The sequence below is a fragment of the Chaetodon auriga genome, chromosome 19 (genome assembly GCF_051107435.1).
Source record: "Chaetodon auriga isolate fChaAug3 chromosome 19, fChaAug3.hap1, whole genome shotgun sequence".
Taxonomy (NCBI): domain Eukaryota; kingdom Metazoa; phylum Chordata; class Actinopteri; order Chaetodontiformes; family Chaetodontidae; genus Chaetodon; species Chaetodon auriga.
The window spans coordinates 17,302,002-17,329,995 of record NC_135092.1 but is presented as its reverse complement, the minus strand read 5'-3'; the positions used below and the strand labels follow the sequence as shown (position 1 = coordinate 17,329,995).

General features: G+C 43.6%; 1 protein-coding gene across 1 annotated transcript; it reads left to right on the top strand.

The window, feature by feature from the left end:
* Window positions 1–859: 859 nt before the first annotated feature.
* Window positions 860–27,854, top strand: loxhd1a (lipoxygenase homology PLAT domains 1a). The gene is made up of 41 exons (XM_076757286.1): window positions 860–1,796; window positions 4,500–4,614; window positions 6,431–6,511; window positions 8,010–8,194; window positions 9,052–9,150; window positions 9,286–9,434; window positions 9,525–9,648; window positions 9,871–10,121; window positions 10,200–10,335; window positions 10,478–10,638; window positions 10,740–10,826; window positions 11,183–11,318; window positions 11,471–11,625; window positions 11,732–11,892; window positions 13,252–13,328; window positions 13,437–13,633; window positions 13,726–13,918; window positions 14,053–14,213; window positions 14,302–14,635; window positions 14,736–14,887; window positions 15,061–15,194; window positions 15,539–15,687; window positions 15,795–15,899; window positions 15,980–16,108; window positions 16,197–16,364; window positions 16,463–16,644; window positions 16,745–16,861; window positions 18,035–18,197; window positions 18,455–18,609; window positions 18,714–18,923; window positions 19,102–19,225; window positions 19,372–19,580; window positions 19,712–19,897; window positions 20,392–20,519; window positions 20,618–20,735; window positions 22,678–22,855; window positions 25,001–25,186; window positions 25,585–25,755; window positions 26,360–26,498; window positions 26,787–26,942; window positions 27,044–27,854. The coding sequence occupies exons 1-41, from the start codon at window positions 1,073–1,075 to the stop codon at window positions 27,522–27,524; spliced, it is 7,266 nt and encodes a 2,421-aa protein (XP_076613401.1). The 5' UTR covers window positions 860–1,072; the 3' UTR covers window positions 27,525–27,854.
* The last annotated feature ends 140 nt before the right edge of the window (window positions 27,855–27,994 follow it).

The window sequence follows — 27,994 nt, the reverse complement described above, 5'->3', positions numbered from 1 at the left end:
CACTTAAGTTGTCTTGCAAATCTACATTATGAATGAAATGTGTAAGAAGTTAAGTTCCTGGTTCATACTGATTACTTATTTCAGTGAGCAATTTAAAGTAACTTACGTGTTACTGAGCTATGACTTCTGGTCATATTTTGGGGGACGAAATATTAATGTAAAAATATCATTGTGCAGATGAAGGCCAGTGCAATTTCACACTTGAAAGACTTACCAAATGCTTACATTTATAGAATTAGAAATTATAACTATCCTTATTAGCCTTTTAAAGGAAGTTGTTGTTGTTTTCAGTCTTTATGCTAAGCTAAGCTAAGCTAATCACCTGCTAGCTCTAGATTCATATTGAGCATATGTGTACATGTAGCATCAATCTCTTCATCTAACTCTTGGCAAGAAAGCAAATGAGCATATTTTCCAGAATGTCAGATTTAAGTTTACACTGAAGTTGCCGTGAAGGAGATAAATCATTGCTGCATGGATACTTATTCATCAGTCATAAATCTTATGATACAGTCAGTTTGCTGCCAGTTATGAGTTTCTTTACATCAAGATCTCTAAATGTGATTGATACGCACACATTGTTGTATCAGCATAAACAAAAGGGAGTAGTTGTAACTGAGTTTATGTGTGTGTGTCTCTGTGTGTGTGTGTCCCTGTCTGTGTGCGTGTGGCTGCAGGTAAAAGCGAGACGCCCCCGGCCCGTAAAGCGATCCTAACACCATGAATAATGGAGAGTACCGTGGCAGAGAGGATAAGTTCTCTGTGCAAGGCTCCTTTTTCACAGGGCTTTCTCCCGTGGGTCACGTGAGTGCTGAGGTGACACAAATTTTTTATGAGTGGTGTGTGTTGGTTGTATGGCCATATATTGCCCAGATAGGCAACGTCCAGGCAGTCATCTCTCCCTCTGCATGTCCTGAGTCTGTACACCTGCAGCCACACACACCCATGCTGCTGTGAACACCACGTTCCCAGAACCTCCCTGCAGCCAAGGGTCAAATGAATTGTCTTACACTATTAGAAACTCAAGGCAGCACTTACGAAACTAAAGGCCGGGGAAGTGGATAAATAAAAGATGCCGTCGAAACAGAAAAAATCCACAGCTTCAGAAGAAACCAAAGAGGTCGATGACGAAGTGGAGGAACCGGAGCCAGAGTTAAAGGAGAGGAGCAACGGTGTGACCCGTGGGGACACCACAAAAGGAGAGAAGAGTCGGAAGAAACACAAGAGTGCAGAGAGCTCTGAGAATCAGGAGGCCCCAGAGAAAGAGAGGAAGAAAGAAGAAGGTGAAAAAGTAAAAGAGAAAAAGAAGAAAAAGAAACCAGATGATGATGCTGATGCTGGTGCTGTGATTGAAGATGAAGCTGAGGAGGGTGAGCAAAACAATAATGAACCCAAGACCCGTTCCAAAAAGGAGAAGCTCAAAGAGGAAGTGACTGAGGGAGCGAAGGAGGAAAAGAAGAAGAAGAAGAAGAAATCCTCCACAGAGAATCCAGAGGGAGAAGAGGAGATGGGCTCCAAGGAAAAGAAGTCAAAAGATGGCAAGAAGAAGAAGAAGTCTCACAATGATGATGATGAGGAACCTTTGATTGAGGAGCAGGAAGAGGAGGAGGACTCAAAGAAAAAGAAAAAGAAGAAGGCAAAGAAGGGATCGGCGGACAGTGACGAAGACAAAAAGAAAAAGGGTAAAAAATCCAAAAACAAGCAGGTGGACTATGGTGTAATCTACCAGAATGAGCTGCTGAACTACCACACAGATTCATCTGATGGATATGAGGATGAGTACTACAAAAAGAAAGGTAAGAGAAGCACACAGAGAAGCCTTGCCTGCTGTATTTTAAGTAAATCTCAGTTTTATGGCATACTTCATGTATGTACTGTACCTGTTGGAGTGTCCCAGCTGCTCAAATGCTGAATACAGGTTTCCTCCTGCTCCTTTCAGCTGAGCAGGAGCACCCAGGGAATCCCTCTGTGATTGTTCTTGGGTGAAAGCTCAGTTATGTTCCACATGAATGGAGCCAAACAGAAGCTCTGAGGTAGACAGGTGCTGGGTGCCGTCCCAGTCTCAGGGGCTGGGAGAACCACCAGGGCCAGAGGCAGGGCCCAGAGCCAGGGGAGGTTTCTTCAAGCAGATCAGAGGTTTTTACAGTGGGGGGGAATCAGACCCTGCAAGGGGCTGCCAATTGCTTTTTTATTTTATTTTTTGGTTAGGAGGAAAGAGAGCTGAGTTTGACTGTCATCCATAAGTCATGAATAAAGATGTATAATCATTCAAAAAATCTGAACTCAGAGTTTTACTCAGTATCTTTTCCTGGGCTTTCAAATGCATTTTGCAGTTGAAAGACCCTGTGAAAGTCAGTAAGCGGACCTTTAAGTTAAGGTTAAGTTATACTGTTCACAACGTCAAGAATGAATGTCCACGCTCAAATCACGTCCAATAACAACACTGTGTCTCCAAAAAGTGTTATCTTTATGACTAATGTGTAGCAGCGAATGTGTTTTAGGGAAAGAATGCGGTCTAAGATCGAAAAGGTCAAGACAGAAAGTGTTTTCTGTGTTATTAACCGAAATCACAATTTGTCCTTAATCTTAACCAAAGTGCTTTTGTCGCCTGAACCCAGCCCACACACTGGCCTCAGAAACAAATTAGGAGACTATTAAACACAATTTGGCATAAAGGAGCATTTGAAAATGCAGCGTGCAGCTATATTTGAATGAGGAAAATGTGCATAGACACATAGAAAAAGAGTGCTGAAAATGTGACATTTCAGTGTACTTTTCAGCATTTTCACTGTCAGATAATTGCTACCATAAAGAAACTGTTGAAGGGATTATGACGGGAGCAGTGAGTATCATTATTTAGCATCAGTAGCGGTGAATCCATACCTGTGTACGTGTCTTCCTTACCTCACTGGCTCACTTAGTTCTCTGACACTCCAAGGAGTTTATCACGGCTCAGTTTTACCAGGCCACTGTCTATCTGATTTTATCAGGTGTCTCTCTTTCCCTTTAATCCGGCTTTAATAGCTCTGCTCACTGTTAATTAGGTATCCATGTCCCTATCGACTTTGGTCAAATTGCTCTTTATCAGGTCTCTGCCTCTCCTTTCCTCCTCTGCTGGATGTTTTCAGGTGATCTGTCTGTCTGTCCTCTCTCTGCTTCCTCTTTACGTCTCCTTCATCCTTTACTCCTGTGTATGTGTGTGTGTGTATATATCCTTCATTCCACCCTCTCTTTTCTTAACATTCAACCAGGACACCCTACAGAAAACCAAGTCCACCAGTCTATCTCTGCTCAGACTATGTCCTCCATTGTTTGCTAAATTTGACCCAAAGTCACAGAGTGAGTCCCATACCCTCCAGTCAATCTTACATAACCACAACAAAGAGGAGTTTACATTTACGTACAGGAACGCAGCAGGACTATAGAATTACCACCGCATAGACTCCTCCTGAAGATTTAATGTTGAGACTGTATCTCAAACTCAGGCTTTTTCACTGGGGTGACTTTTAAAATCCTTTCCAAAAATACACATTATCTGTTTATGTGTTGGGATTCACAAATCATCTGATAAGTCGTAATCAGCTTATTGAATTGTGACTGACACAAAGGTAGATCTGAGTATACAATCTGCAGCCATGCTAGCAGCACTGAAGCTGTATGTAGGCACAATGGTGCCTTGAACTAAATGTTAACATGGGCGTGCGACATGCTCACAATGACCATGCTAACATGCAGATGTTAAGGGTTTTTACCACATTTCCCATGTTACAACTAATTAACACTGAATACAAAGTAGAGCTTAGGCTGATGGGAATGTCATTCGTTTTGCAAACCAAAGTGATTGAAATATAAAATAAGCAAACTGAAATTTTGTCCTGATGGTGGTGCAAGATGAAAAGTCTGGATATGACTGAAGTGATAATAGTTCATCCTGAGGGGGGGGCATTATTGTCTGTACCAAATTTCACGGAGACATTTAGTCTGGGCCAAAGTGCTGGACTGACAGATCAATACTACCATCCCCGGAGCCATGCTGCAGGCATTCACTGTGTATCCACTCTCCTCTTCCCTTCCTCCATAACAACACCTTAAAGGACACAAACTGAGGCAGATTTCAGAGACTGCTGAGTTTTGATCCCGTTTACCTTCCCATCAACTCTGTGGCTTGGTCAGATGAAAAGACACATTTGTGAAATGTGAGAGAGGTTTGGCTGCTGGAACACACCAGACATGGATTCGCTGCAGATTCGCCGCATTGAATTCCCTGGCAATCGTGCATGGAAGGAAACATAATGCTGCCTAATGTTTATAGATTATTGGACACTGTGTGAGGATGTGACTTTGTGTTTGTCCCTTTGTTCAAGTTTTTACTTTTTAAATTATTAAGACCTTGTTAGAGGGGATTCATCCCCTGTACGTGCTCGCATTATTTCAGGATTGTGATTGTGTCATTTCCTCTTTCCTTCTCTTTCTAACCTCCTCTCTCCTCTCTCTCTCAGTGTATGAGGTGGTCACTGTCACAGGTGATGTAAAGGGAGCCGGCACAGATGCTAATGTGTTTGTCACCCTTTTTGGAGACTTTGGCGTCACACCCAAGGTTCACCTGGCAAGCAAGTGAGTTTAAAAGGGTTTGTGTTGATGTCATTGAATTATAGCGCACTTTGATAAATATGTTGTCTTTAAAACCCTAAATTAGGTCTCAGTGACTCACGCTGCTCAGATTTGTTTGCACTTACTGTATTATATCAGTCGATTGAATGAGTCAAGTGGATTTCATTCTATTTCACTCAATACATACTGTATAATTAGTAAGCTTAGCTAGTTTTCTTTTTGACTGTTTCAATGTCAGCTGCTAACTTTTAATCTTTTCTATTCCTCTCTGATCCTTCAGCACAGAAAAGAGGTATTTTCTAATCAGTCTGCTAAAGGATGGTTATGATTCTGTCCTTGTGGTGGCTTGTATTGTGCATATAACACTGTATGAAAGATCATTCCTGCTCAACATCAGCCTGCTGCCTTGAATCAAGACAAAATCAGTTTGCACATAGAGGATCTCTTTGACCTGTTTGTGGAAAGCTCAAAATCAAAAACCCTTTGATGCACGTTCATAACAAAGGTTCGCTTGTGGCGCAGGAATCTTTCTTCTATACAGTCGTATAAAGTGTCGGACACAGAATATCTGGAGTAAGGAGGAACTATGTGACATGGCCGGTCTTCTTTTCCATTCAGAGGCAAATGAAAGAAGACCACGATGTCATTTCTGTGGATGATCAAATGACTCTCAGGGGATCTTATCAGCTGCTGGCTCCCTTTATCTCTGCACACCTTGATTGACAGATTGAGTTACCTGTGCAGCGTATAGGATATACCAACTTATTGTAAGCCACACTGGACCATGTCACCCACACCTTGTGGTGGTCTCATCCATCCACTTCAGGCAGCGTCAGCATGCTATGCATTCAGTATCTCCATGCTGTGTGGCTGTAGTGTTGCTCAGCTGATGAAATACTGTACATGGTTGTTGCTGAGTCATTTTTGTCATATGATAAACATACCGCACAGTAAGGAGTTTCACCTTACTCCAATATATATTAGGTCCTGCCTGTATTGTGTAATGATCAATTAAAACTACAACATGATACAGGTAAGGGAGGGCTGCTACGTCTCCAAGCAATATTTGCCCGATTGAAAATAGAGGCAGATTAAAAATGCAACTTTTTGGAAATTCATTGTGATTATAAGAGACTCAAATTGGGTGAATTCCAAAGTTTGCATTGGGTTTGCTTTCTTACATAATCAATGTCTCCCCATCATTCTCTTGCAGGTCATTTTACACGGAAACAGAGAACAAGGGCATGTATTCATGTGTGTTGGGCAGTATTTCATTCTTGGCAGTTGTTTTACAGTATATGACACTGTGCACCTTAATTATGGGAGTCTTGGCATTGTCCGTGGGTTGAATATTGTAGGGAGAGGAGAACAGATGGAGATGTGGGTCAAAGACAAAGACAGGCATTCTCTGTTAATGAAAAAGAGGGTGTCTGATTCGCCGTGGTTGGCAGAGGGGATCCTCTGTGTGCACAGGCCCGGTTCGTCTCTCTGACGGATAGGAGTACATGAGGACGGAGCGCTGAAGTGGCTGCGCCTCAGGAGGTTTCAGATTATGCCAGTGCATGAGACCACCAGGGCACCATAAGCCGGATCAGTCAGGAGATGTAATTTACAGTTCCACAGTTCAGTTGTCTGTCTGGACTGTGTTTCTTCAACCCCTGTAATCTCTCCCGATCAAATACAGCATTCTCTCTCTCTCGCTCTCTCTCTCTCACACACACGCACACACACACACACACACACACACAAATGCACACACACACACTTAATTTGGATTTCTCCCAGCTTCTGATATTTTCCCTGTTTCCTCAACTTACAGAAGCCGAACTGCATTTGAAAAGAATAAGACCGACATTTTCCGCATCAAAACGCACAACGTGGGGCCTATGAGGAAGCTCAGGTACTGTACAGCAGATGAATGTGACAGAAAACCTCACAGTGCTGACGGCGTGCGATAACTTATATAGGAATAAATTAAATGTAAAAATGCTTAAATTCCCCTTTGGTGTTTGCATGGCTGCAGCAGACACACAGAATGCACAGCTGCAGGTCACTGACAACATCACAGTTTATGCTTCATAGTTAAGTGTACCTCACACAGGATAACAGCAGCTTACAGAGAGGATCACACAAGAACATTTCTCACTTATTTTCCAGCTGTGCCACCGGCCATCAAAGGATTTCGTCCAGTGACAGGAGGTTAAGCCCATCTGTTGTTGGGAGTTAGTGTCTTACTCCAGAGGGGGCTGAGTTACATCACAGCCGCCAGACATGAACATTGAAATGAGGCAGCGGGATACATTTAAAAGTCAGTGAGTGCAGAAAGTGGAGATGCTGCTCTGTGGCTCAGAATAAATAAGCGCTATGGAAGTGTCGGCAGTGTGTGAACCTTAATTTGGGATGTATTGTATTATGAAACTGCAACTTCCAAGATCAGGAATGCTTCTCCAATACTGTTGAAACATTTCCAGATGAATGTGAATCCATTTACTCAAATTCTATTAAGCATTATAGTATTAATGAATATTATAAAATCAGCTTTTCACTCCCCAACTGCAGTTCAGTTTACCAAACTACTTGTGTCAAACTGCAGTGAGCCTCAACTGTCTGCACTGGACATGACAGCTACTCATAAACTGAATGCATCATTAGGAGTCCAAGCACCGCAGGTATCTGGACTAGTCTGTGTGATCTGGCCAGCAGCTGCTGTGATAAGTGTTTTGCTGCAAAAGTGACTGTTTTTACAGCCGGTTTGAGATTTCATGAGAGGTCCTCAAGTGCTACAAGAAATGATTCATGGATTGTTCAGATTCTGGAGATGAAATGTTGTAAAAAGCAGTTCCAGGGATGCCCTGGTAGGCTAAGGGTTAAACTTCTTGTCATTTCCAGACTGTTGACTTGTTGCAAAGGCATAAAATGCTACCAAAATACTTCCCCTTTCCAAACTCACTATGATATACTGATCAGCAGCACAATAGTTCATAATGATTAAGTGTTACAGGTTATTCGTACAGTACTGCATTGAAATGAATGAGAGTAAATAACCTAATTTGTATATAGAACTCAGTATAAGTTTAACTTTAAAGAAAGTTTAAAGACACATACCCTGCAAATACGAGGTCACTGGGTCAAATCTAGCTCAGGAAACTTAATGTGTGGAAGTTATTTCATGCACGTATGTCAAAACAATGGACCCTGCTTATCACCTATGGCAGACATTATGTTATTCTACCCCATCTTATTCAGTCCTCATTCTATGTCTGAATCACAAAAAACAACATTGTTTTGTATTTGCCACTGCAGAAAAAACAAAGAAATGGGTGCATGTGATGTGGCGAGCTCAGTTGTGATTACCTGCAGGGTGAATTCACGTCACGCTATGACGGTTGACTCCCCAGGATCGAGCACGACAACACCGGGATGAACGCCAGCTGGTTCTTGGACAGGGTGGTGGTGACCGACATGAACCGGCCCCATCTGCGCTTCTATTTCGCCTGCAACAACTGGCTGAGTCGTGAGGAGGCGGACAACCTGTTTGTCAGGGACCTGCTGGGCAGCCTGAACCCCATGGATGTCCCAAAATGTAGGTCACTCTGGGACAAACACCAACCCACACAAAGGTTCACAAAGGCTAAAACAAAATAACAGTTGATTAAAATTACAAATAGCTCCACCACTTTTCAGAGAAACCACTGGGTTTGAGCAGAGAGAACACTATAAAATGCATTAACCACAAGCATTGATGGCTCACAACTAATCAGACCGCACAAGAGCTCTAATAGTTACGCTAATATCTGTCTCCTTAGACTCAGTTTGACACTAATGTCAGACAGGTACTGTTTTTTCTGAAGTCCTGTTCAGCTATTTTCCACCTTAAATCCCCTGATGAGTTAAACTGAGAGGAAAGATATCGTACTGTATTTCAAAATAAAACCTCCACAAATTAACAGAATTTCGTTGTTGTTGTTTTTTTAGAAACTTGCCAGTGTTGGCACCATGTGTCTGGGCAGTTGTGCACAAAGGTGTCCGATAGCCTACAGATCCTACTGTGTCAGGCTGTAAATGAATTCCATCGGTGTAATCCTCGGGTAAACCGGCCCATGTGCCTTGTGTTGCAATGTGATCTAACATCTTAGTACCTGCGATCAATCAAGCAGAGCGGAGCTGTGAGGGAGCGGCCAGAGCAATATGGCTCTAACTCACACACACACACACACACACACACACACACACACACACAGTTATGAATATTTATGCTGGAAACCATCTCCGCGGGGATTAGCAAGGAACCTGCCTAATGACGACCGAGAGTCCAGCTAATTGTTATTACATGGTGTTAGAATCTAGGCTGAAACTTGGGTCTCAGAGATACTGTAGCCTTTCTGAAGCATTGTTTATATAAATCACCATAAGCTTGATTTCCTGTTTCATGTTTTGCAGTAAATAAGTACATAGTGAGTGTGTTCACGGCTGACATGAAGGGAAGTGGAACTGATGCTGATGTCTTCCTCAACATCTTTGGAGAGAACGGTGACACAGGTACTGTAGGGCTGATTTTTTTCATCACTGATTATTCTGTTGATCATTTTTCTATTAATGGATTAACCAGAGTTTGTAGTCTGATTTGCCACCAGCAAGCACTGTATTCCAAAATGCTCTGTTTCTCTATGAAAGGAGAGAGACGACTGGACAGTGACAAAGACAACTTTGAACGTGGGTCAGAGGACAAGTTTACAGTCGAAGCGCCGAACCTGGGAAGGCTGAGGAAAATCACCATCGGCCACAACAACAGAGGCTCATCAGCTGGATGGTTTCTAGATAAGGCATGCACACTCTACCAAGCATGAAACATCTTCACAGAAGTCCACACATGCATGAAAACACTGATGATCCTGCATAACGTGTCTCTCCAGGTGGTGGTCGATGACATGGGGAATAAAGAAGTGTATGAGTTCCCAGTTAATCGCTGGTTTGCCATGGATGAAGCTGATGGCAAAATACAGAGAGATGTGTTGGTTGGATCCATTCAGCCAATGGGTGAGAACAACACAAGCCACGACACAAATGAGATGAACGGCAAAAAGACATAGCCAATGACGTCCAGCTGGCTAACTGCTTGTGAGCTGCAGTGGTATTATGAGCTATTTTAGTGTCTTTGTACACGAATCAAATTACTGTGCTGACATCATCACCCTGAACCAAAAACACACCCCTGGAGAGCTGATTTGTAGTTGGGATTTTTTTTGTGCATCCACTCAGGAATCATATACAATGTACAAGTGATGACTGGAGATGTGAGGGGTGCAGGCACCAACTCTAAGATCCACATGGTCATGCACGGCTCCAAGGGTTTAAAGAACAGCGGCAAAGTCTTCCTGGAGGGCGGTGCTTTCGAGCGTGGTCTCATCGACATTTTCAACGTGGAGATTTGCGAGCTGATCAGCCCGCTCAGCAGGGTCACCATCGGGCACGACAACGGTGCCGTTGGTGCTGGCTGGTACTGTGAAAAGGTAAAAACACGTTTGTTTTTCGGAACAGCGTGATTGTCAAAGTGTCATTCACCTACCAGGTACCTGTTTCCCCTCTAGGTGGTAATTTACTGTCCGTTCACGGGCATTGAGCAGACGTTTCCGTGCGGCATGTGGCTGGATGAGGATGAGGGGGACGGACTGATTGAGAGGGAGCTGTACGAGATGGTCTCACTCAGGCAGAAAAAACAGAAGAGTGGGTGGCCTCATTTAACTCACAGATCTCTGCTCAGTGAAAGAAAAGCAAATCACATCACATCAAGAATTCAGGTTCCATTTCATTCAATTATATTTAATTCTGAAAACATGTTATCAAATCTACCGTTCGTCTACTCCAGAGTACCCATGGTCTCTGTGGATCTGGACTTCGGATGTGAAGGGGGCAGGGACCGATGCCCAGGTGTTTCTACAGATCTATGGTGAGAAGGGCAAGTCTGATGAGATCAAACTGGAAAACAACTCGGACAGTTTCGAACAAGCCCAGCTTGATAAGTTCATGGTAAGCCCTGGATCATCTGTCAAACTGAGCACATTACAGATTCTTCCAATGATCAGTTCTCACACTGATCTACCCTGTTATATTTCTTGGGATCACTGTAGATTGAAATGCCAGACATAGGAAGACCGCTGAAACTGCGCATCTGGCATGAGAAGAGACATCCATTCGCTGGCTGGCATTTAGCGAAGGTGACAAAAAGTTTCCCCAGATTCGACAACTCACAGAAACTGTGATTTTTTTTAAGGGAGTCTGGGGCTTGAATCGTGGATACAGAACCCATTTTAATACCAGGTGTAAATGGGGTTCCTGATCTCTCAATGTAAGCTGTTCAGTCTGTTGTATCGTGTCCTCTCATAGTTACAGCTTTCACCTTTTGGAAAAACCCTGGTGTTTCCTTTGGTGTGGCCCAGTATACGGAGTAAGAAGTAACCCAGTCTATCCCACTGGAATTTGTCAGCTGTTTGGAAAATGTTTGTTAAAGCCACTGCTGCAGCCTTCATTTGTCTGACGTTTAGATCATGAACCTGATTGTGACTTTCTGCAGGTGACTTTGCTCAAGACCCTGACAATGGAGAAATATTCTTTCCATTGTGGCCGCTGGCTGGACATCAATGAAGACGACAACGAGATCGTCAGAGAGCTTCCGGCCACTGGAGCGCTCATCGAGGAGCCGCTGCTCTGTAAGAAACACACTGAGGGCAAACACATGAGGATTTGTTCAGCTGTTCATAAATACACACAAGCTTTTTGACCAAGAGTGAGTGCAGATATTCGAAGTCCATGTTAACAGTCATGATGTGATGTGAAAGTACTTCTCTGATTCTTTTTGCAGTGATAAAGTATCGTGTGACCATCTGCACCGGCAACGTAAGCGGCAGCGGCACCGATGCCAGCGTCTTCCTCAATGTTATCGGTGACCTGGGTGACACGGGGGAGCGACTCATGATTATGAGCAAAAACAATGTCAACAAATTTGAAAAGGGCAACGTGAGTGCACCACGAACAGGCAACAATCACAGAAAACAAATACATTTTTGTTTTGGGAAATGCGCTGCTAGCTTCTTTAACCGGTTTTCCCTCTGTCTTCCCTCAGCATGATGAGTTTCTCATCGAGTCTGTGTCCTTGGGCCAGGTGCGCAGAGTGCGCGTCGGCCATGATGGCCGTGGTGGAGGCTGCGGTTGGTTCCTTGATAAGGTGATGGTCAGGGAGGAGGGCCAGCCAGAGAGTTTGGCCACTGAGTTTCCCTGTTTCAGGCAAGGCAATAATACTGTACATATGACTTAAAGGAATAGTTACACAGTTCCACGCTTTCTTGCAGGGAGTTGTGTCAGAGGATTGATACAACTCACATACTTGTCGGGTAAATGTGAAGCTGGAGCCAGGAGAAAGACCAACACCTCTAACGCTCTTCAATCAGCATGTTATATCTCATTTGTTTTTAAGTGTCGAAAGGACAAAGTGTGGTTTTGCAGGGTGTTATGTTCCTCTGACTATTTAATGGTGTAGTCTGCGCTGGGTGACTACAGCTTCATAGTAAATACAGATTGATACCACTGTGCTCGTGTTTGCCAGGAAACAATTAACATAGCTTATCATAAAAATAATAAAAAAGTGTAATTTTTACACTTGGGTTTCTGTACGGAACAAATTATTCAGCGTTATGTATTAAATTTGGAGGTGCTGGCAGACATATTGTTTAAACTTGGGACTGAGCCATGTGAGCTGTTTTTCCTTGTTTCCAGCCTTTATGCCAAGTGAAGATAACTGGCTGATAACTGGAATCAATCTCCTCCTCTAACTCTCGGCAAGAAAGCAAATAAGTATATTTCCCAAAATGTCAAAATATATATGTATAGGATGAAATGTCTGCATGTTTTGTGTACTTACACATCGTTTTTTTAGTGTAGAATTTTCTTCTTAATTCTTTAGTCCGTAACCCACCAAAGCACCAACCAGCGGGATAAAATTGCCCAACCAGCCCTAAAAGCCTCCTAAATTGGCCACGCTTACTTTCACTAGTCCTCCGGTGGTGTGTGTTTTAGTAGTTAGGCAGCTGATGGATGTGTTTGGCGCTACAAATGGGCACTAAATGCACAACGGTCAGCCAGATCTCTCCCTCTGTAATTGGAGCCAAACCACAAGGCTGAGGTGCAGAGTTACGTCTGGAAAGAGGCTGTTCCTGTCTGTCTCCTCTGTTCCTGTCTGTCTGTTCCTAATTTCCTGATCAAATATCCTTATAATCTTTGTCTACTTCAAATGTTTAGTGATTTGATTAAATGGGGGCTCATGCATTAAATAAAAACTTAGAGCTGGCAAATGTAATTGTTGCTGTGTAGTGCATAGCTCCATCCGATGAATGCTAATGTTTGGTCTCGCCTTTTTTAAACAGAATATTTTCTTACCTTCTTGACAAGAATAGCTTCTTGAATTTGAGAGATTCTGTAAATTTCATGACACCATAAACACACTATAAACGTTATAAATGAATAATTAACATTTGATCTTCTTTCCACATATTTACATTTTTTTTCAGGGAGGTTTGGTGGGAGGTTTGATCTCATCCTACATTCACTGCTAAAGGATTAAATGTGTGCAATTGTGCTTTTCCTCAGGTGGCTGGACCGCAACGAGGATGATGGACAGATTGTCCGTGAGTTAGTTCCAGCTGGGGACGGCCTGCGTCTCTTTAGTGAGTGCACAAAGAGCATTTTAAACCAAGAATAAACTAAAAAAGATCAACATATCTTTTTAAAGTTCATATAAATTACAGTATTGTTCTAATTTCCATCCTCCTAAGACGTCAGCTACCACGTAGCAATCAAGACGGGCAGTGTGAACGGGGCCAGCTCGGATTCCAGGGTGTTTGTCAAGCTGTATGGGGAGAAGGGCGACACTAACAAGATGATACTGGCAGTTTCCGACAATGACCTCAGGAACTACTTCGAGACGGGACGCACTGACATCTTCACCATAGACACCTTTGACATCGGACGGGTAAGCTCTTCAAATATATACTTTTCACAGAAGAAACATTTATTTGTGCTTCCTAAATCTGTTCTATCCCCTCATGTTCTCTGTGTTTGCAGATAAATCGTCTCCTGATTGGTCACACTAATGAGGGCTTGCGGGCCGGATGGTTTCTGGACAGCGTGCAGATCTCGGTCCCGGTTCATGGGATGCAGTACATGTTCCCGAGCCACCGCTGGCTCTGCAAAGACGAGGCTGATGGGAAGGTGGAGGTTGAGATCTATCCAAGTGAGGTCTTGGACATTGAAAAATGTAAATAACAACAACATAAAAAGTGCTAGACAGTCAGAATCCATCGTTTTCAACACAGTAACAGTGATTATGAGTTATAATGTTTTGTTCTACATGATCCTTCTTCCTGTCGTAATACTGCGATGCCACTACAGTGATCAACTATGAAGTAACAGTGGTCACAGGGGACCTGCGTGCAGGTGGCACCAACGCCAATGTCTTCTGTCAGATCTATGGAGATGAAGGAAAAACAGAAGTTCTCTCCCTTCAGAGTCGCTCCAACAATTTTGAACGTGGCACCACTGAGATCTTCAAGGTCCGTATAAAGCCAGTGTCGTGTTATGTCAACGTGTGTGGGAGATTTAAGTTCCTGGTTTGACCGCTGTTTCATACCTACAACACAGATAGAGGCTCATGATGTAGGTAAGATCTACAAGATACGTATCTACCATGACGGGAAGGGTATCGGAGACGGCTGGTTCCTGGAGACAGTGGACATCAAGCGGCTGACGATGGCTATGGTGCAGGTTGAGGTGAAGAAGGAGGACACCAAGAAGGACAAGAAGAAGGACAAGAAAAAGAAGAAGAAAGAAGAAGAGGAGGAGGTGGAGATTGTCGAGGAGCTACAGGAAGTAGTGGAGACATTTACTTTCTCTTGTAACCGCTGGGTGGCCAGGGATGAGGAGGACGGGGAGATTGTGGTGGAGCTGCTGACGGATGACAATGAAGACCTGGAGAGTAAGTAGAGAATGAATGTAATGTGTTTCTTCCAAAGGCTAGATGAATGTCAGTCGCGACCTGCATTTTCTCACTGTGTCTGAATGTGTTTTCCTCTCAGTGAACTCATATGAGGTCCACGTGTTCACTGGGACTATGTGGGGGGCGGGGACTGACGCCAATGTTTACATCAACATGTACGGAGAGATTGGCGACACGGGGGAGCGACAGCTCAGGAAATCAAACAACCTGAACAAATTTGAGAAAGGCCAGGTAAGCTTTGTTCCTGTCAGCTCCAGGTGTGCTCATTTCTGGGTGATAATCTGAGTGTTGCTCTTTAAAGGAACAGTCTGACTTTTTAAGTAATGAGGTTCTAATGGACTGCTAACCTAAGACCTGTGACATTTCTTGACCCTTTGTCACCGGCTTGTTCACGTGTGACCCAGGAGGACATTTTCAACATCACGGCGGTCGACCTGGGGATCCTGAAGAAACTGAGGATCCGACATGACAACAGCCAGGCCAGCGCCGGCTGGTTTTTGGACAGAGTGGAAATTGTAGACAACAAAGACGACACCACGTAAGTCATGATGATGTTAGAAGGTGAGCAGAGATCCATCAGCTCTTTAATTCAGATGTGCAGCTGCGTCTTCACACGGCATCATCCAGCATAGCAGACAGAGCCTCGACACATAAAATGTCTGTGGAGCTCCACCGTGTGGTGTGAAATGGTATTATTTTGGTGTCCTGGTTAAGGGACAGCCTGTCTGTGGAGACTTGGGATCAATCTAAATAGAGATTGTGATTTTCTTAAGCTGTTTTTGGACATGGAAACATTTGACAGTCCTAAACAGGCTACACACAGGTTATTGCATTGTTACCATGCAGACTGTACACTGCACATGCACGTATACTGTTTTTTAGGTACTTTTTCCCCTGTAAGCGCTGGCTGGCCATTGACGAGGACGATGGACAGCTTGCCAGGGAGCTGGTTCCTGTGGACGAGGCCTTTATGAGGAAAGGGGACGATGACGAGGAAGACTCTGAAGCCACACTTGGTCTTGAACAGAAAGGTGAGAGCAACATTACAGGACATTACGTTTTGTTTTGTTTCCCTTTTAAATGAATAGCAATAATAATCACAAGGTGTTTAAATTATTCTGGTATTTTTTTATTCTAGCCATGTCAACAACATACACCATCAGGATAAGAACTGGTGACAAAAAGTACGCAGGAACTGATGCTAACGTCTTTATGATCCTATACGGCACCAAGGATGACACAGGTAATTCTCCAGAGTGTCTTTATATCTGTGTGCATGTGTGTTTGAATTATTGAATTAGTCTGTGATGTGCAAATCTACAGGGATAATTAACCTGAAGGCGTCAAAGACTCACAGGAATAAGTTTGAGCAGGGTATGACCGATGAGTTCACGGTGGAAGCTGTGGACATCGGAACACTGAAGAAGCTGCGAATTGGACACGACAACTGTGGTACAGTAGGACAGAGTCCCTGTCGGTGCAGAATTAATCAGGATCTGTCTACATAATGTGATCACGGTAAACTGTGTTGATGTTCAAGGAGGAGGATCGGCAGGCTGGTTCCTTGACTGGGTGGAGATTGATGCTCCGTCTCTCGGACAGAAGCTGCGTTTCCCCTGCGGTCGCTGGTTGGATAAAGGGGAGGATGATGGGGCCATCATACGGGACCTTTTCCCTAATTCCCTTCAGACTGAGCTTTACACACCATGTAAATCCCACTCAGTCACTGCATTACAGTCTAAACCACACCTGATGAAGATATTTGTCATTTGATGCACATAATTGGTTATTTTGTTTATTTTGTAGTTGTTCCTTACGAGATTAAAACCTTCACAAGTGACTTGTTTGGAGCCGGCACGGATGCAGACGTCTTCATTGCTCTGTATGGGCGAGATGCAGTTTGCACCCAGCAGAAGTCTCTGTGTGTCAACAAAAGGGAGAGGAGGATGTACTTTGAGAGGGGAGCTGAGGACATGTTTATAGTTGAGGTAAAATGACAGTTTATAGCCACAAATAGATAAATCAAGCCAGTGCAGAACAGCCAGACCATTAATGCACTGTTCATTTTGTGATGTTCTTTCTGTGCAGCTGGAGGACGTGGGGGATGTAATTGAGAAGATCCGTATTGGCCATGACAACCGCGGGGTCAACCCAGGCTGGCATCTGGACAGAGTGGAGATCAGACGTCTGCTCAGGAAGGGAAAGGTACCACTTACAGAGGTGGAGGGTTATTCAGACCCTTTGCTGAAGCAGCAATACTGCAAAATACAAGTACTCCGTCACAAGTACCTGCGCTGAAAATGTCAATGTCAAGAGTCAAAAGGAAAAGTACTCACGATTCACTATTAATATACTATTACTGTGTAAGTAGCATTTTACAGTTGCAGTAGGTCAAGATTTATATAGATACTATTGGATACTTGATTCGATAGCAGTGCATCATATTTTCAAAGATGATTCCATGTTTTCTGTCCTAAACTGTTCAGAAACTGCAAACTAAATATTTGCATCTGAACTGCAGTGGAATAGAAGTATAAAGAAGCTTTCAAGGCACGAATTGAAGGTAGCTGAGGGCAAAGCGAAGAAAATTCATTTGCATTTCATACCTAAAGGCAACTCAAAGTGCTTTACAGAGTACACATGCAAAAGCACAAGAAACAACTCATAAAACAATAAAAGCAAGCAAGAAAAATCACACAGAGTAAAAACAATACAGCAAACGAACAAATATATCTGATTCAAAAGAAAATTAATCAAAAGCAATGGCAAACGAGTGGGTCTTTAGCTTGGATTTGAAATAGTCAACACTGTCTTGAGTCTTTGCTTTTAGGGTAATTTGAACAGCGTAGAAGCTAAAGCAGCTTCACCATGTTTAGTTTTGACTGTCTCTGATAAGTATGGACCTAAACCATTCAGTGATTTATGGGATTTTGAGGCTGACTGTGTGAGAAACTGGTTGTCAGTGTAATGATCTGAGAGCTGGAGTTATATGCTGAGCTTTTTTGGTCCTTGTTGCAACCCTTCCAACAGCATTCTGGATATCTGGAGCATGTTTTGTGACTTCAGTAGTACAAATAAGCAACCAATCACCGGAATGATGATTGACACCACCACCTTAATGCTTAATGATGCGATGCTTGATGTGGAGTACTTACAGTACATTTGGCTTTTCCAACATTTTACTACTCACATCCGCTGGTATCACACAAGCTCTATTTTCGGTCAGTAGGTGGAGATGTTGTCTTCACAGATGGATGAGGGTAATCCAGCACTGTCACATACTGAGCCCAGGCTCAGACAAGGACAAGCCACTGTTCACTGATTCCCCTCTGAGGCACAAACACATAAATTAAACCGTGGATATCTCTCTCTCTGTAGGGTTCAGAGACTGTCATCTTCCCATGTGAACGCTGGCTCGCCAAGTCGGAGGATGATGGAGAAACAGTGAGAGAGCTGGTGCCCTCTGACATCATCACTGAGAAACTTTCACGAGACGGAAACCTGAAAGTCACTGAGGTCGAGGTGGAAGATGCTCTGGAGAGTATGTTATCATACAAACAGCACAGTCATCTAACATGCAGGGATATCTGCAGGATTTGTCTCTGTGTTGTGTTCTGTCTCTTTGCCACCTTTCTGAATATTAATTTGAAAACTAGAGGCAATTTTCCCTGAGTCTCTGTTATGTAACAATGGCATCAAACCAGGGGTGGGAAATTGCTTTCTTTTCACTCTGTATTCTGCCAGTTGCCTAAAAACCGATCCCCTTGTGCTTGTCTGTGATCACGGTCCTCGCTACAGCTCACACATACAGAGTGTCAGTGATGACAGGTGATGTGTATGGAGCCGGCACCGACGCCAACGTCTTCCTCACGATTTACGGGGACCTGGGGGACACCGGAGAGAGGAAGCTCAGCAAGTCGGAGACAAACGGCAACAAGTTTGAACGAGGATCTGTGAGAAAACGCACATTTTTCACCACGAGTGCTTTTCAGTCTGGAAAGCTAAATTACAGAAAAAAGCCAACGCATAATTACACTGTCATGTTTTATCTCCCCAGGTGGATAAGTTCACTACAGAGGCCGTCGACCTCGGACAGGTTTTCAAGATAAAAATCCGCCATGATAACAGCATGCTGAGTGCCGACTGGTACCTGGACCAGGTGGAGGTGGTGGACGAGGATACAGAAGAGGTCTTTCTCTTCTTATGTGAACGCTGGCTGTCCAGGAAGAGGGAGGACCGACGCATTGAGAGAGTCTTTTATGTCAAGGTAGAAATGAAGACATCTGTGTGTGAGTAGAGGTGCCTCACAGTCATATGAACAAATGGCACAAGAGACATTTAAAAACTATAGTAGAGAGGAGACTAAAAATAGAGAATCTAGATCTTAGCATGTATCTGTGTTGGCGTGTTTGTCTGCATCACTAACGTGTGTCGTGTTCTTTCAGGGTTATGAAGGAGTTCGAGAAAGCCTAAACAGTAAGAAGAACTCAGCCCTGACTGTGAAGAGTGTTGACAGCAACATGAACAAAAAGAACAAAAAGAAGAAGGAAGAAGAAATCGAACTCCCGAGTAAGAAAAATCAAGAGTCTTCAGTAGCGGATGCCTGATTCATCCTCTCTGCTCTGTGAATGTTTGTCATTAATATTCTAGCACAGACATCTTTACATAATCTCTCCCTCTCATGAATGAATAAGTGTTGTGCTCTTCCTGTGCAGTCATACCATACCACATCACCATCTGCACTGGACTGGAGCGCGATGCGAGCACCACCAGCAGGGCTTATGTGATCATTATTGGGGCCAATCACACCCAGACAGAGAGGTTGTGGCTGGACATGCTGGACGGGAGGCAGGGCTTTGAGGCCGGCTCTCTGGAGAGCTTCGAGTCCCACGGTTCAGACGTGGGGGAGATCAAAAAGGTCGAGGTGAGGGAGGGAGGGGGAAGCTTTTAGAGCTTCAGTGAAGATCGTGCACTCTCACGCATCCACGCACACACACGAACGCAGAAAAATACACCCACGTCGCTCGAAATGACTGTTTCTCTCCCTCCCTGCAGCTCGGTCATGATGGGGCCACTCCTGAGAGCTGCTGGCTGGTTGATGAGCTGTCTGTTGCTGTGCCAACCAAAGGGGTCACATATATCTTTGCTTGCAAGTGCTGGCTGGCCAAAGATCGAGGAGATGGTTTGACTTCTAGAGTATTCAACGTGCTGGATGCAGAGGCCATTTCCATCTCCCAGAAGGTATGTAAATGTGAGCATACTGACGTAAAGCACAGTCAAATGGCAGAGGCCATATAATCACAGCTGAAGCAAATTACCACAATAGATTTCTGTCACTAATGAAACCAATGGAAGAATTTTCATTAAGGACAATGATCTATCTGATGATACCAGAACTGATCACAGTGTCACCCCTTTGAATCATGATTAAACATTAATGAGGCAAGTAATATTTTCAAATTGTTTAATTCTCCTGGTTTGGATGATTATAAAAGTTTAATTTGCAACATTATTGATATAGATGGATTTATTGAAGACAGATTTATTGGTGAAGCTTTCAGAAGTCTGCAGAAAATTAATGATTTTCATTAAAATCAAACTTTCCTATATCTTATCCTTGTGGCTGAGTTTTTCACTCTGTTAGATGGGATTGATGGGATTATATTTAGATATATGAGGAGCCCTTTAACTTTGGTGGTCCTTCATTCATCAGATGTCTAATATTTTCATGTCAGATTATTTACGAGGTGACGGTAGTAACAGGAGACGTGCAGAATGCAGGAACAGACACCCTGATCTACATGTCTGTGTTTGGAGCCAATGGCAGCACAGAGGAGATGCTGCTGCAGAAGAATGAGGACAGGTAGCCAAACATAGACACCACAAACAATATGAAGTGAAGAAACTCTGTCAATGTGCTGCAGATTATAAACTTTGTGTTGTTTGCTTGGTGGATAACAGGTTTGAGCGCGGTCAGGAGGACACTTTCAACATGGAGATCGATGACATTGCCCCACTGAAGAAAATGAGGCTTCGTATTGATGGTTCTGGCAGTCGACCTGACTGGTTTCTGGATCAGGTCAGCTCACCTTAAAGGGAAACTTCACAACTTACACGTCTAAGTGTGTTTACAGGACCTGCAGAGTACTACTGCATATGTGAAAAGTCAGAGCTCCAGATTGAGGCTACATCAGCTGCTACAAGCAAAACACACTGAACTCTCAGCGGTTGAGTTGTATTGTAGGTAATGTAGGTGGCAAGTAAAGAAGAACAATGCATGGAACAAGATGTTATCTCTGGTTCTGCTGTATTGATTTTGATACTGTTTTATAAACTGTCATTACTCTGGCAGTTTTATAGTGCAGTGCTAAATTGGCTCATTAACTTAGAGCTAAGACAGATAGACACATGTTCAGGAGCTGAGATCACAGTAAAAGATCACAATAAAAGGAAATCCTTAAGCTGATTTAAGCCTCCAGAATGGGCTGATCGTGCACTGTGCACTGGTTTCCTTCCTCTTCTTTTCAAAAGCTAATTAATTATCAAGAAGAAGCTGCAGATCTCATCCATAAAACATAAAACCAGGAGCATAAAAAGCAGAACAGTAACTGCTAGCCTCTTCCAAAATCAATAGTACAAAGCAGTCACAGGTTGTGTTTTTACCCTGGCACTGTATGCTGTAGGTCACAGGATCATCAATCTATTGTATCACACAGACAAATACACACACACATTCATCCCTGCCTGCAGGAGAATGGTCAATGATTCACCCACCCACGCGGGCACATACACACACTCATACGCAGCAGGGCCCAGAGTTCCTGGAGTGAGCATATTGACCCATTTTATTCACCATGCTGTTGTTTCTGGCATCATGGACGCACACACACACACACACACACACACACACACACACACTCACACAAACAGTAATGAGAGCTGTGTGTTCCTGTATTCAGAAGGCAGCGAGACATTTCATTTTTGAATGTCCTCTTAGCGTGAATTGATGTGTGTTCGTGCATATATCGCACATTTTTAATGCATGGTCCAGCAATATAATCGACTGCATTAATATACATAGTTTCCCAAAAATGGTTCAATATTTTTTCTCCTGGGCTGACCCTGTGAGGACAACATCACTGCTCATCTCCAAATTCAGTCTGATGTCTCAAGCCAAATGCTTTGATGAAATAGAACACATTTCCTATGCAAATGTCTCCTCTGGTAAAGGCACCATGCCTGCAGAGCAGCAGAGCAGTCAGGAACAATACCAAGCCCTGTCCGTCCGTGCCTGGGACTCAGCGGCTGCGAACGTCTCCTTGACTTGACCCTGCACAGAGCCTTGTGTGTTCAGCATCACAAGCAGATGTGCTGCCTTTATGGATTGCTGGGTCTGTGTATTGAAATGGGCACAACAGTGCACCGGGCGAACTGCCAGCATAGTAATCTGCCGAAATAAATATGCAGAGTGGAGAGTGTGGCTGCCTGGGCTGAGCCTTTGCCTAGTAATGAAATGTTTCCCAGGACTGGTGACAGACATTTTGGAAGAGGCAGGGTTTGTGTACACACCGGCAACACATTGGTGTCCATAATATGATAATATGTGACATAACACCTTTTCACATACTGATCTGGTTTTTAGCTATGCTGCAGGATTAGCTGTGAAGGTGGTAATGTCTGTCAGTCCTCCACTTTGGTTCATACTGAAAGCACATGCTGTTACTACCTCACAGTCCTCTCTCTATATAATTGGTTCCCATCATACAGGAACTGGTTGAATTTGCTCTTTCTTGCACTGGTTGGATATACTTGTTAGCAGTCAGTCCATATTCATTGAATAAAAACTGACAATCTTCGCAATACATCATAATAATAATAATAAAAAAGCATGCATTCATACACTTTAGGTGTCATACTTCTTTGTTACACTTCAGTGAATCATAAAAATCAATGTCAGGGTCCTGAGTGACATTTAGAGGAAGTGTGACATTATATTTGAAGAACTCGCTCTGTGCATCCAGGTGATCATGCGTAACCTGACCACAGAGGAGGTGTCTGTGTTCACCTACGAGGAGTGGCTGTCCAGGACACGTGGACCCAAGAGAACCATGATCTGTGAGATGGGTGCCATGGTGGATGAGGAGATGATGGTGGAGCTCACCACCTACATCATCCAGGTTAAGACTAGTGATATTGCAGGTAAGCCTTCAACACAGTCGGAGAGCTTTTTCTTTCACTTTCCACTGAAAATTAGTACATGGCAGTGACTGCAAACACTCATATGAAAGTACATCATCATCAGGTTTGTGACCCCATAACATAAAGTTTACTTCTGACTTATCATCGCACTGTGCATATGTCAGTGTTTGTTGTTCGGTTGTTCTTCAGTAGGCAAGTAAAAAGCAAAGACTAGAAAAAAAATCTGAATATATCAACATAAATTTTGTGGAGCACTCACACCAGAAAAAGAAGGGGGCCAATGATTGATCTTTGAGGAGCACCTTTTATGTTAACAATTAATCAGAGCTGTGGGGCACAGGAAGTTGAATTCAACAGATGAGGGAATTTCAAGCCCACTTATTAATCATATCAACATTATCCATCCATCCGTCCTTTCATCTGTGGGTCAGGTGAGGTGAGTGAGCAGCTCAGACATCCTCTTTCATCAGTAAAATCCTCCAGCCCTTCCTGAGGGATCCTGAAGGACTCAAAGGTCAGATGACAGACTTCATCTGTCAAGTGCATTCTGGATCCACCATGATGTCATCACCTCAGTGTTCATTCTTTTATGAGCTCCGACCCTCTAAGGCCAAACCAGTGCTACAACCCTGTACAGGCTATTTGTGTCTGTAATCTCATTCTTTCACATCACTGTCCAAAGCTCAAGGCTGGGTTACACGGATATGTCGCAAAGAACCTCATCCTCATTTGACCTGTCCTTGTGCAGAGGTTTGTGTTTTCAAGGAAACAAAAGGTGGAATAATTTCTGTTGGACTGAGCATTGTAATGAAAGAAATCCTCCTCAGAAACCCTCCACGCTGCTTTGCTCCTTCTTTTCTTCATGCAGTATTTCATGGAGCTCAGTAGTGCTGCTGATCAATACGATAGTGTGGTGAGAAGTCTGAGCCGACTTCAAAGGACTGCTCTCTGCCCTTGGCAGTTACTGGAGGCTAAGATGTAGCTCTGTACCACCACTGAGGCTCTGGGAGGAATAATGAGGCTGGCTGACACACACACACACACACACACACACACACACACACACACACACACACACGTACAGGCAAACACATGCACACAGCATTACACAGGCAATGCTGTGCATGAGGTAATGGTCTGCTTTGGGATCATTGTGGGGGTGAATTTCATGTACAGCCCCAATTCCAGAAATGTTGGGACGCTGTTTAAAACACATTGCTAATCCTTTTTTGACATATACTCAATTGAAAACAGTATAAAGACAAAATCATCAGCTTCATTGATTTTTGTAAATTTCTGCTTATTCTGAATTTGATGGCAGCAACACATTTCAAACAAGTTGGGACAGCAACTAAAGACTGGGAAAGATGTGGAACGCTCCAAAAACACCTGTTTGGAACATTCCACAGGTAAACAGGTTGATTGGTAACAGGTGATAGTATCATGATTGGGTATGAAAGGGGCATCCTGGGAAGGCTCAGTTGTTCACATGCGAGGATGGAGCGAGGTTCACCGCTTTGTGAACACATGATTGGATATAAATAATCATTTTTGAGGTAACAGCAACACAAAATGCATTTCTCAAAGTAACATTAAAAAGATCTAGATTTCTAATGTTACAAACACTTTCATCGCTCAGTAAAACTACGGAGCTGTTAATTAAAATATCAGAGCTTGGTGTTTAGACACGTGTGAAAGAGGACGCTGCAAACGTGCTGCAGACTGAATGAGGTTTGTGTTCACCGTTGCCTTTCACACACTCAGTGTCTAACCCGCTGTAATGGAATAATAAAGCACAGCGGGATTATAGATGAGTCAGAGAATGCAGCTTTCTCTGCTGGTTGTTAGCTGATCACTGTCCTCGGGGCTTTGCAAACTCAGTATTTATTTCAACAAATAATTCAACAAAGCCCTGCAATGGCTGAGATGCTTTGCAGTTTAAAACACCTACAATAAAGTGCAAACACGTTTAAATTAAATAGTCCTACATTTAAACACAGTTAATACAGCATATCGGCAAGTTCACAGCTTGTCACATTGTTCTCTGTCTAATCCAATCCAGTGTTTTTGTCTTTAGCAGGGCAGCGAGGGAAGCAGAAACCTGATTATTTTTTCTAAATGGGCAACTCTCTCCTGTCTCCCCAGTGGCAGGCACCGATGCCAACGTGTGGATCATAATTTTCGGAGAGAACGGAGACACAGGGACGCTGGCATTGAAAGAGTGCAGCAAGTCCAACAAGTTTGAGCGCAAGCAGGTGGACACATTCCGCTTCTCTGATATCCTCAGCCTCGGAGAGCTCTCCAAAGTACGAGTCTGGCACAACAACACAGGTCAGCCGCTCAGATGTACCAGTCAGTCTGCATGATGGGCTGATTAAATCTGCACTTTCTAACTGTCATGGTGAAGAGCGCTGTTTAGTTTGCTTCCTAAAACATACATGATCACATGACCTTACCTAAACCTGGCCGCTGTTAGTCAGACATCAGGGGACATGTCTGAGTCACCACTTGTCTGATTTTGATGAAACCTGGATAGCTGATGGCTTAATGGTGCAGCTGTCCATCCCTGTCCAACTGCTACATCACTGTCAGGCTTTGAGGAAACCTGAAGGGCTGACGCAGCTTTTTACTCACCGGCCTGAAAGATTGCTGCGTCACTCTTGCTTCATCACTCTTGACAACATTTCTTACTTACTGTCTTGTTCGCTTCCTGATCCCATTACACCCAGGTCTTGCTCCAGGATGGCACTTGGAGTATATTGATGTGAAGGATGAGCTCATGGACAAAACATTTCGTTTCCCCTGTGACCGCTGGCTTGCCAAGAATGACGACGATGGACAGATAATGCGAGAGCTGGCCTGTGCGAACAACGACTACTTGGACCTCAACGAGAAGACGAGTAAGGCCCGAACGTCCAGCGCATTTTAAAGTTGTATTTCCTAACAGTCCAGTCCTGCTTGATTCGGGGACACCTGCAGTTACCATGGTAACAGCAAGTGCAGTTTAATATTGCAGGTCCCCAAATTATTAGAGGCAGCAGTAGACACTCTGTCAGAAATCCAACAGAAGAGCAGCTGGTGGATCAGCCAAACAAACTCACGTTGCTTTAAGAAAGATGTCTGTCAATAATCTGCCATCCTGTGTTTTCAGCGCTTTTAATGTGAAGGAGCAACAGTCGGATGGTGTGTTTGTGTTAGCTGTAACTTTAATTTACCTTGCAAACAGAGTGAAGAGAGAACAAAGAGGCTGACGTCAATGAGACAAAGTTACAATGACAGTTAATACATCGAGAGATAATCACTGCATGCAAATACATTTAATGGTTATTGCTGAAAAACGCTACATTGTATCAGACTGTATCAAAATGCAGTTTGATTTCATGAAAGTCTTTCTAACTTTAAGTTATCCCACATATTTTTGTGCTGTGGCGTCTTTGCACAACATGTCTGTTTGAGGACAGCTGAGGCAATTTTCTTTGACCGTCCATGTTTTCTCTCTGAAAGAGTACGAAATCTGTATCACAACTGGAGACACAGATGAAGCTGAAACCAAAGAAAATGCCTGGATCGTACTTGAGGGGAAGAAGGGCCGATCAAAAGAATTCGTAATGGAGAACTCCTCAAAGAAGAAGAGGTTCTTGCGGTAGGTGTTTGGTGTGAGATTGATTCAAAGAGCTGCAACTTGTTTGCGTGAAAAAGCTTCAAGAAATGTGTTCTCTCTCCTTCTAGTTCTGCCTTTACACTCACTATGATAATCCCACCAGCACCAAGTACTGGAGCTCAGAACAATCCTGCTATCACGACATTACACCGTCCTGGGGAAATATTCATTCTGGCACAGGACAAATTGCCAGACATGAATTTCAAGTATGTGGACCAATTAAAGGGAACAGCCACTCACTCTCTCCTGCTTATTTCCCTCCGGTTTCAGGGGAAATGTTGACAGGTTTGACTTCTCGTCCAAGAACCTGGGTGACATTGCTGGTATCTGCCTTGGTCACACTCCCAAAGATGGAAAGAAAGTCAAAGGGGAGGTTTACTGGCATGTGCAGGAGGTGGTCGTCACAGAGAGGGAACTGGGAAACAAGTAAGACATTGTTTGCTGCTCAGTGAGCCACATCTACATCCAGTCATTCTTCCTTTTTGGCAGCGAATTATATTCTTTCTTCTCCGCATCTTCACCTCCAGGTACATCTTCAATTGCAATGCCCTCATCCCGCTCTCTCCAAAGAGGGACGATTTCTTGACCTTCGAGTGCGCGAAGGCCATCGAGAGCTTTGCCAGTAAAGCTCGAAGCCTGGTGCCCGTCAAGTACGAGATCATCGTCATCACGGGCGATGAGAAGGGAGCAGGCACTGATGCCAACGTTTTCATCACTATCTACGGCTCCAATGGAGATTCAGGCCGTCGGCAACTGCGGCAGAAGTTTCGTAACCTTTTCGAACGTGAGCAGACGGACCGTTTCCTGCTGGAAATGCTGGACATGGGAGACCTGCAGAAAGTCCGGGTGGAGCACGACAACTCGGGTCTGAACCCCGGCTGGCTGCTGGATCGCGTGGAGGTCACTAACACAGCCAATGGCGTCACCACCATCTTCCTCTGTGGGAAGTGGCTGGACACTAAGAGGGCTGACGGGCAGATCGCCAGGGTTCTCTACCCAAAATATTAGAAAAAGTATTATTTATAAAAATTCCCATTGCAGAGAGATCTCCCCTCATGACCAAAGAGATTCTGCTTTGGCAAGTTTTATATCTCAGGAACTGAGACAGATTTTTACGTTCGTAGTGTATTTTTTATGATATCATACTTCATTATTTAATACTACTCAGAAATATAGCCTGCAATGAAATACTGTGACAATATCCTCTTAGGTCAGGAAACTGATTGTGCCATTCTTTATAAATTTCATATGTCAGGGATGGTTTGCTCAGTTGCTTTGTTATAATGGAGGTTTTATAAAAGATTAAAGTCTTTTGTGATACTCAGAATCACAGCCTTCAACCTGTTTGACTCTCAGAGATTTAGCAGCTCTTTATTGGCTCTGCAGGCCATTGCAGCTCTATGGAGCGTGTCAGCATCTTTTAACTCACTGTTGTGGTTTTTACAGCCTGGAATTTTACTGCTTTAATTTCACCACCT

What these genes read in the sequence shown, in the direction of transcription:
- loxhd1a (XM_076757286.1), top strand. Translation starts at nt 1,073, where the DNA reads ATGCCGTCGAAACAGAAAAAATCCACAGCTTCAGAAGAAACCAAAGAG. An exon ending in CTGGATGGTTTCTAGATAAG is followed by an intron (nt 9,435 to 9,524) that starts GCATGCACACTC and finishes GTGTCTCTCCAG; the next exon opens with GTGGTGGTCGATGACATGGG. An exon ending in TAAGACTAGTGATATTGCAG is followed by an intron (nt 22,856 to 25,000) that starts GTAAGCCTTCAA and finishes CTGTCTCCCCAG; the next exon opens with TGGCAGGCACCGATGCCAAC.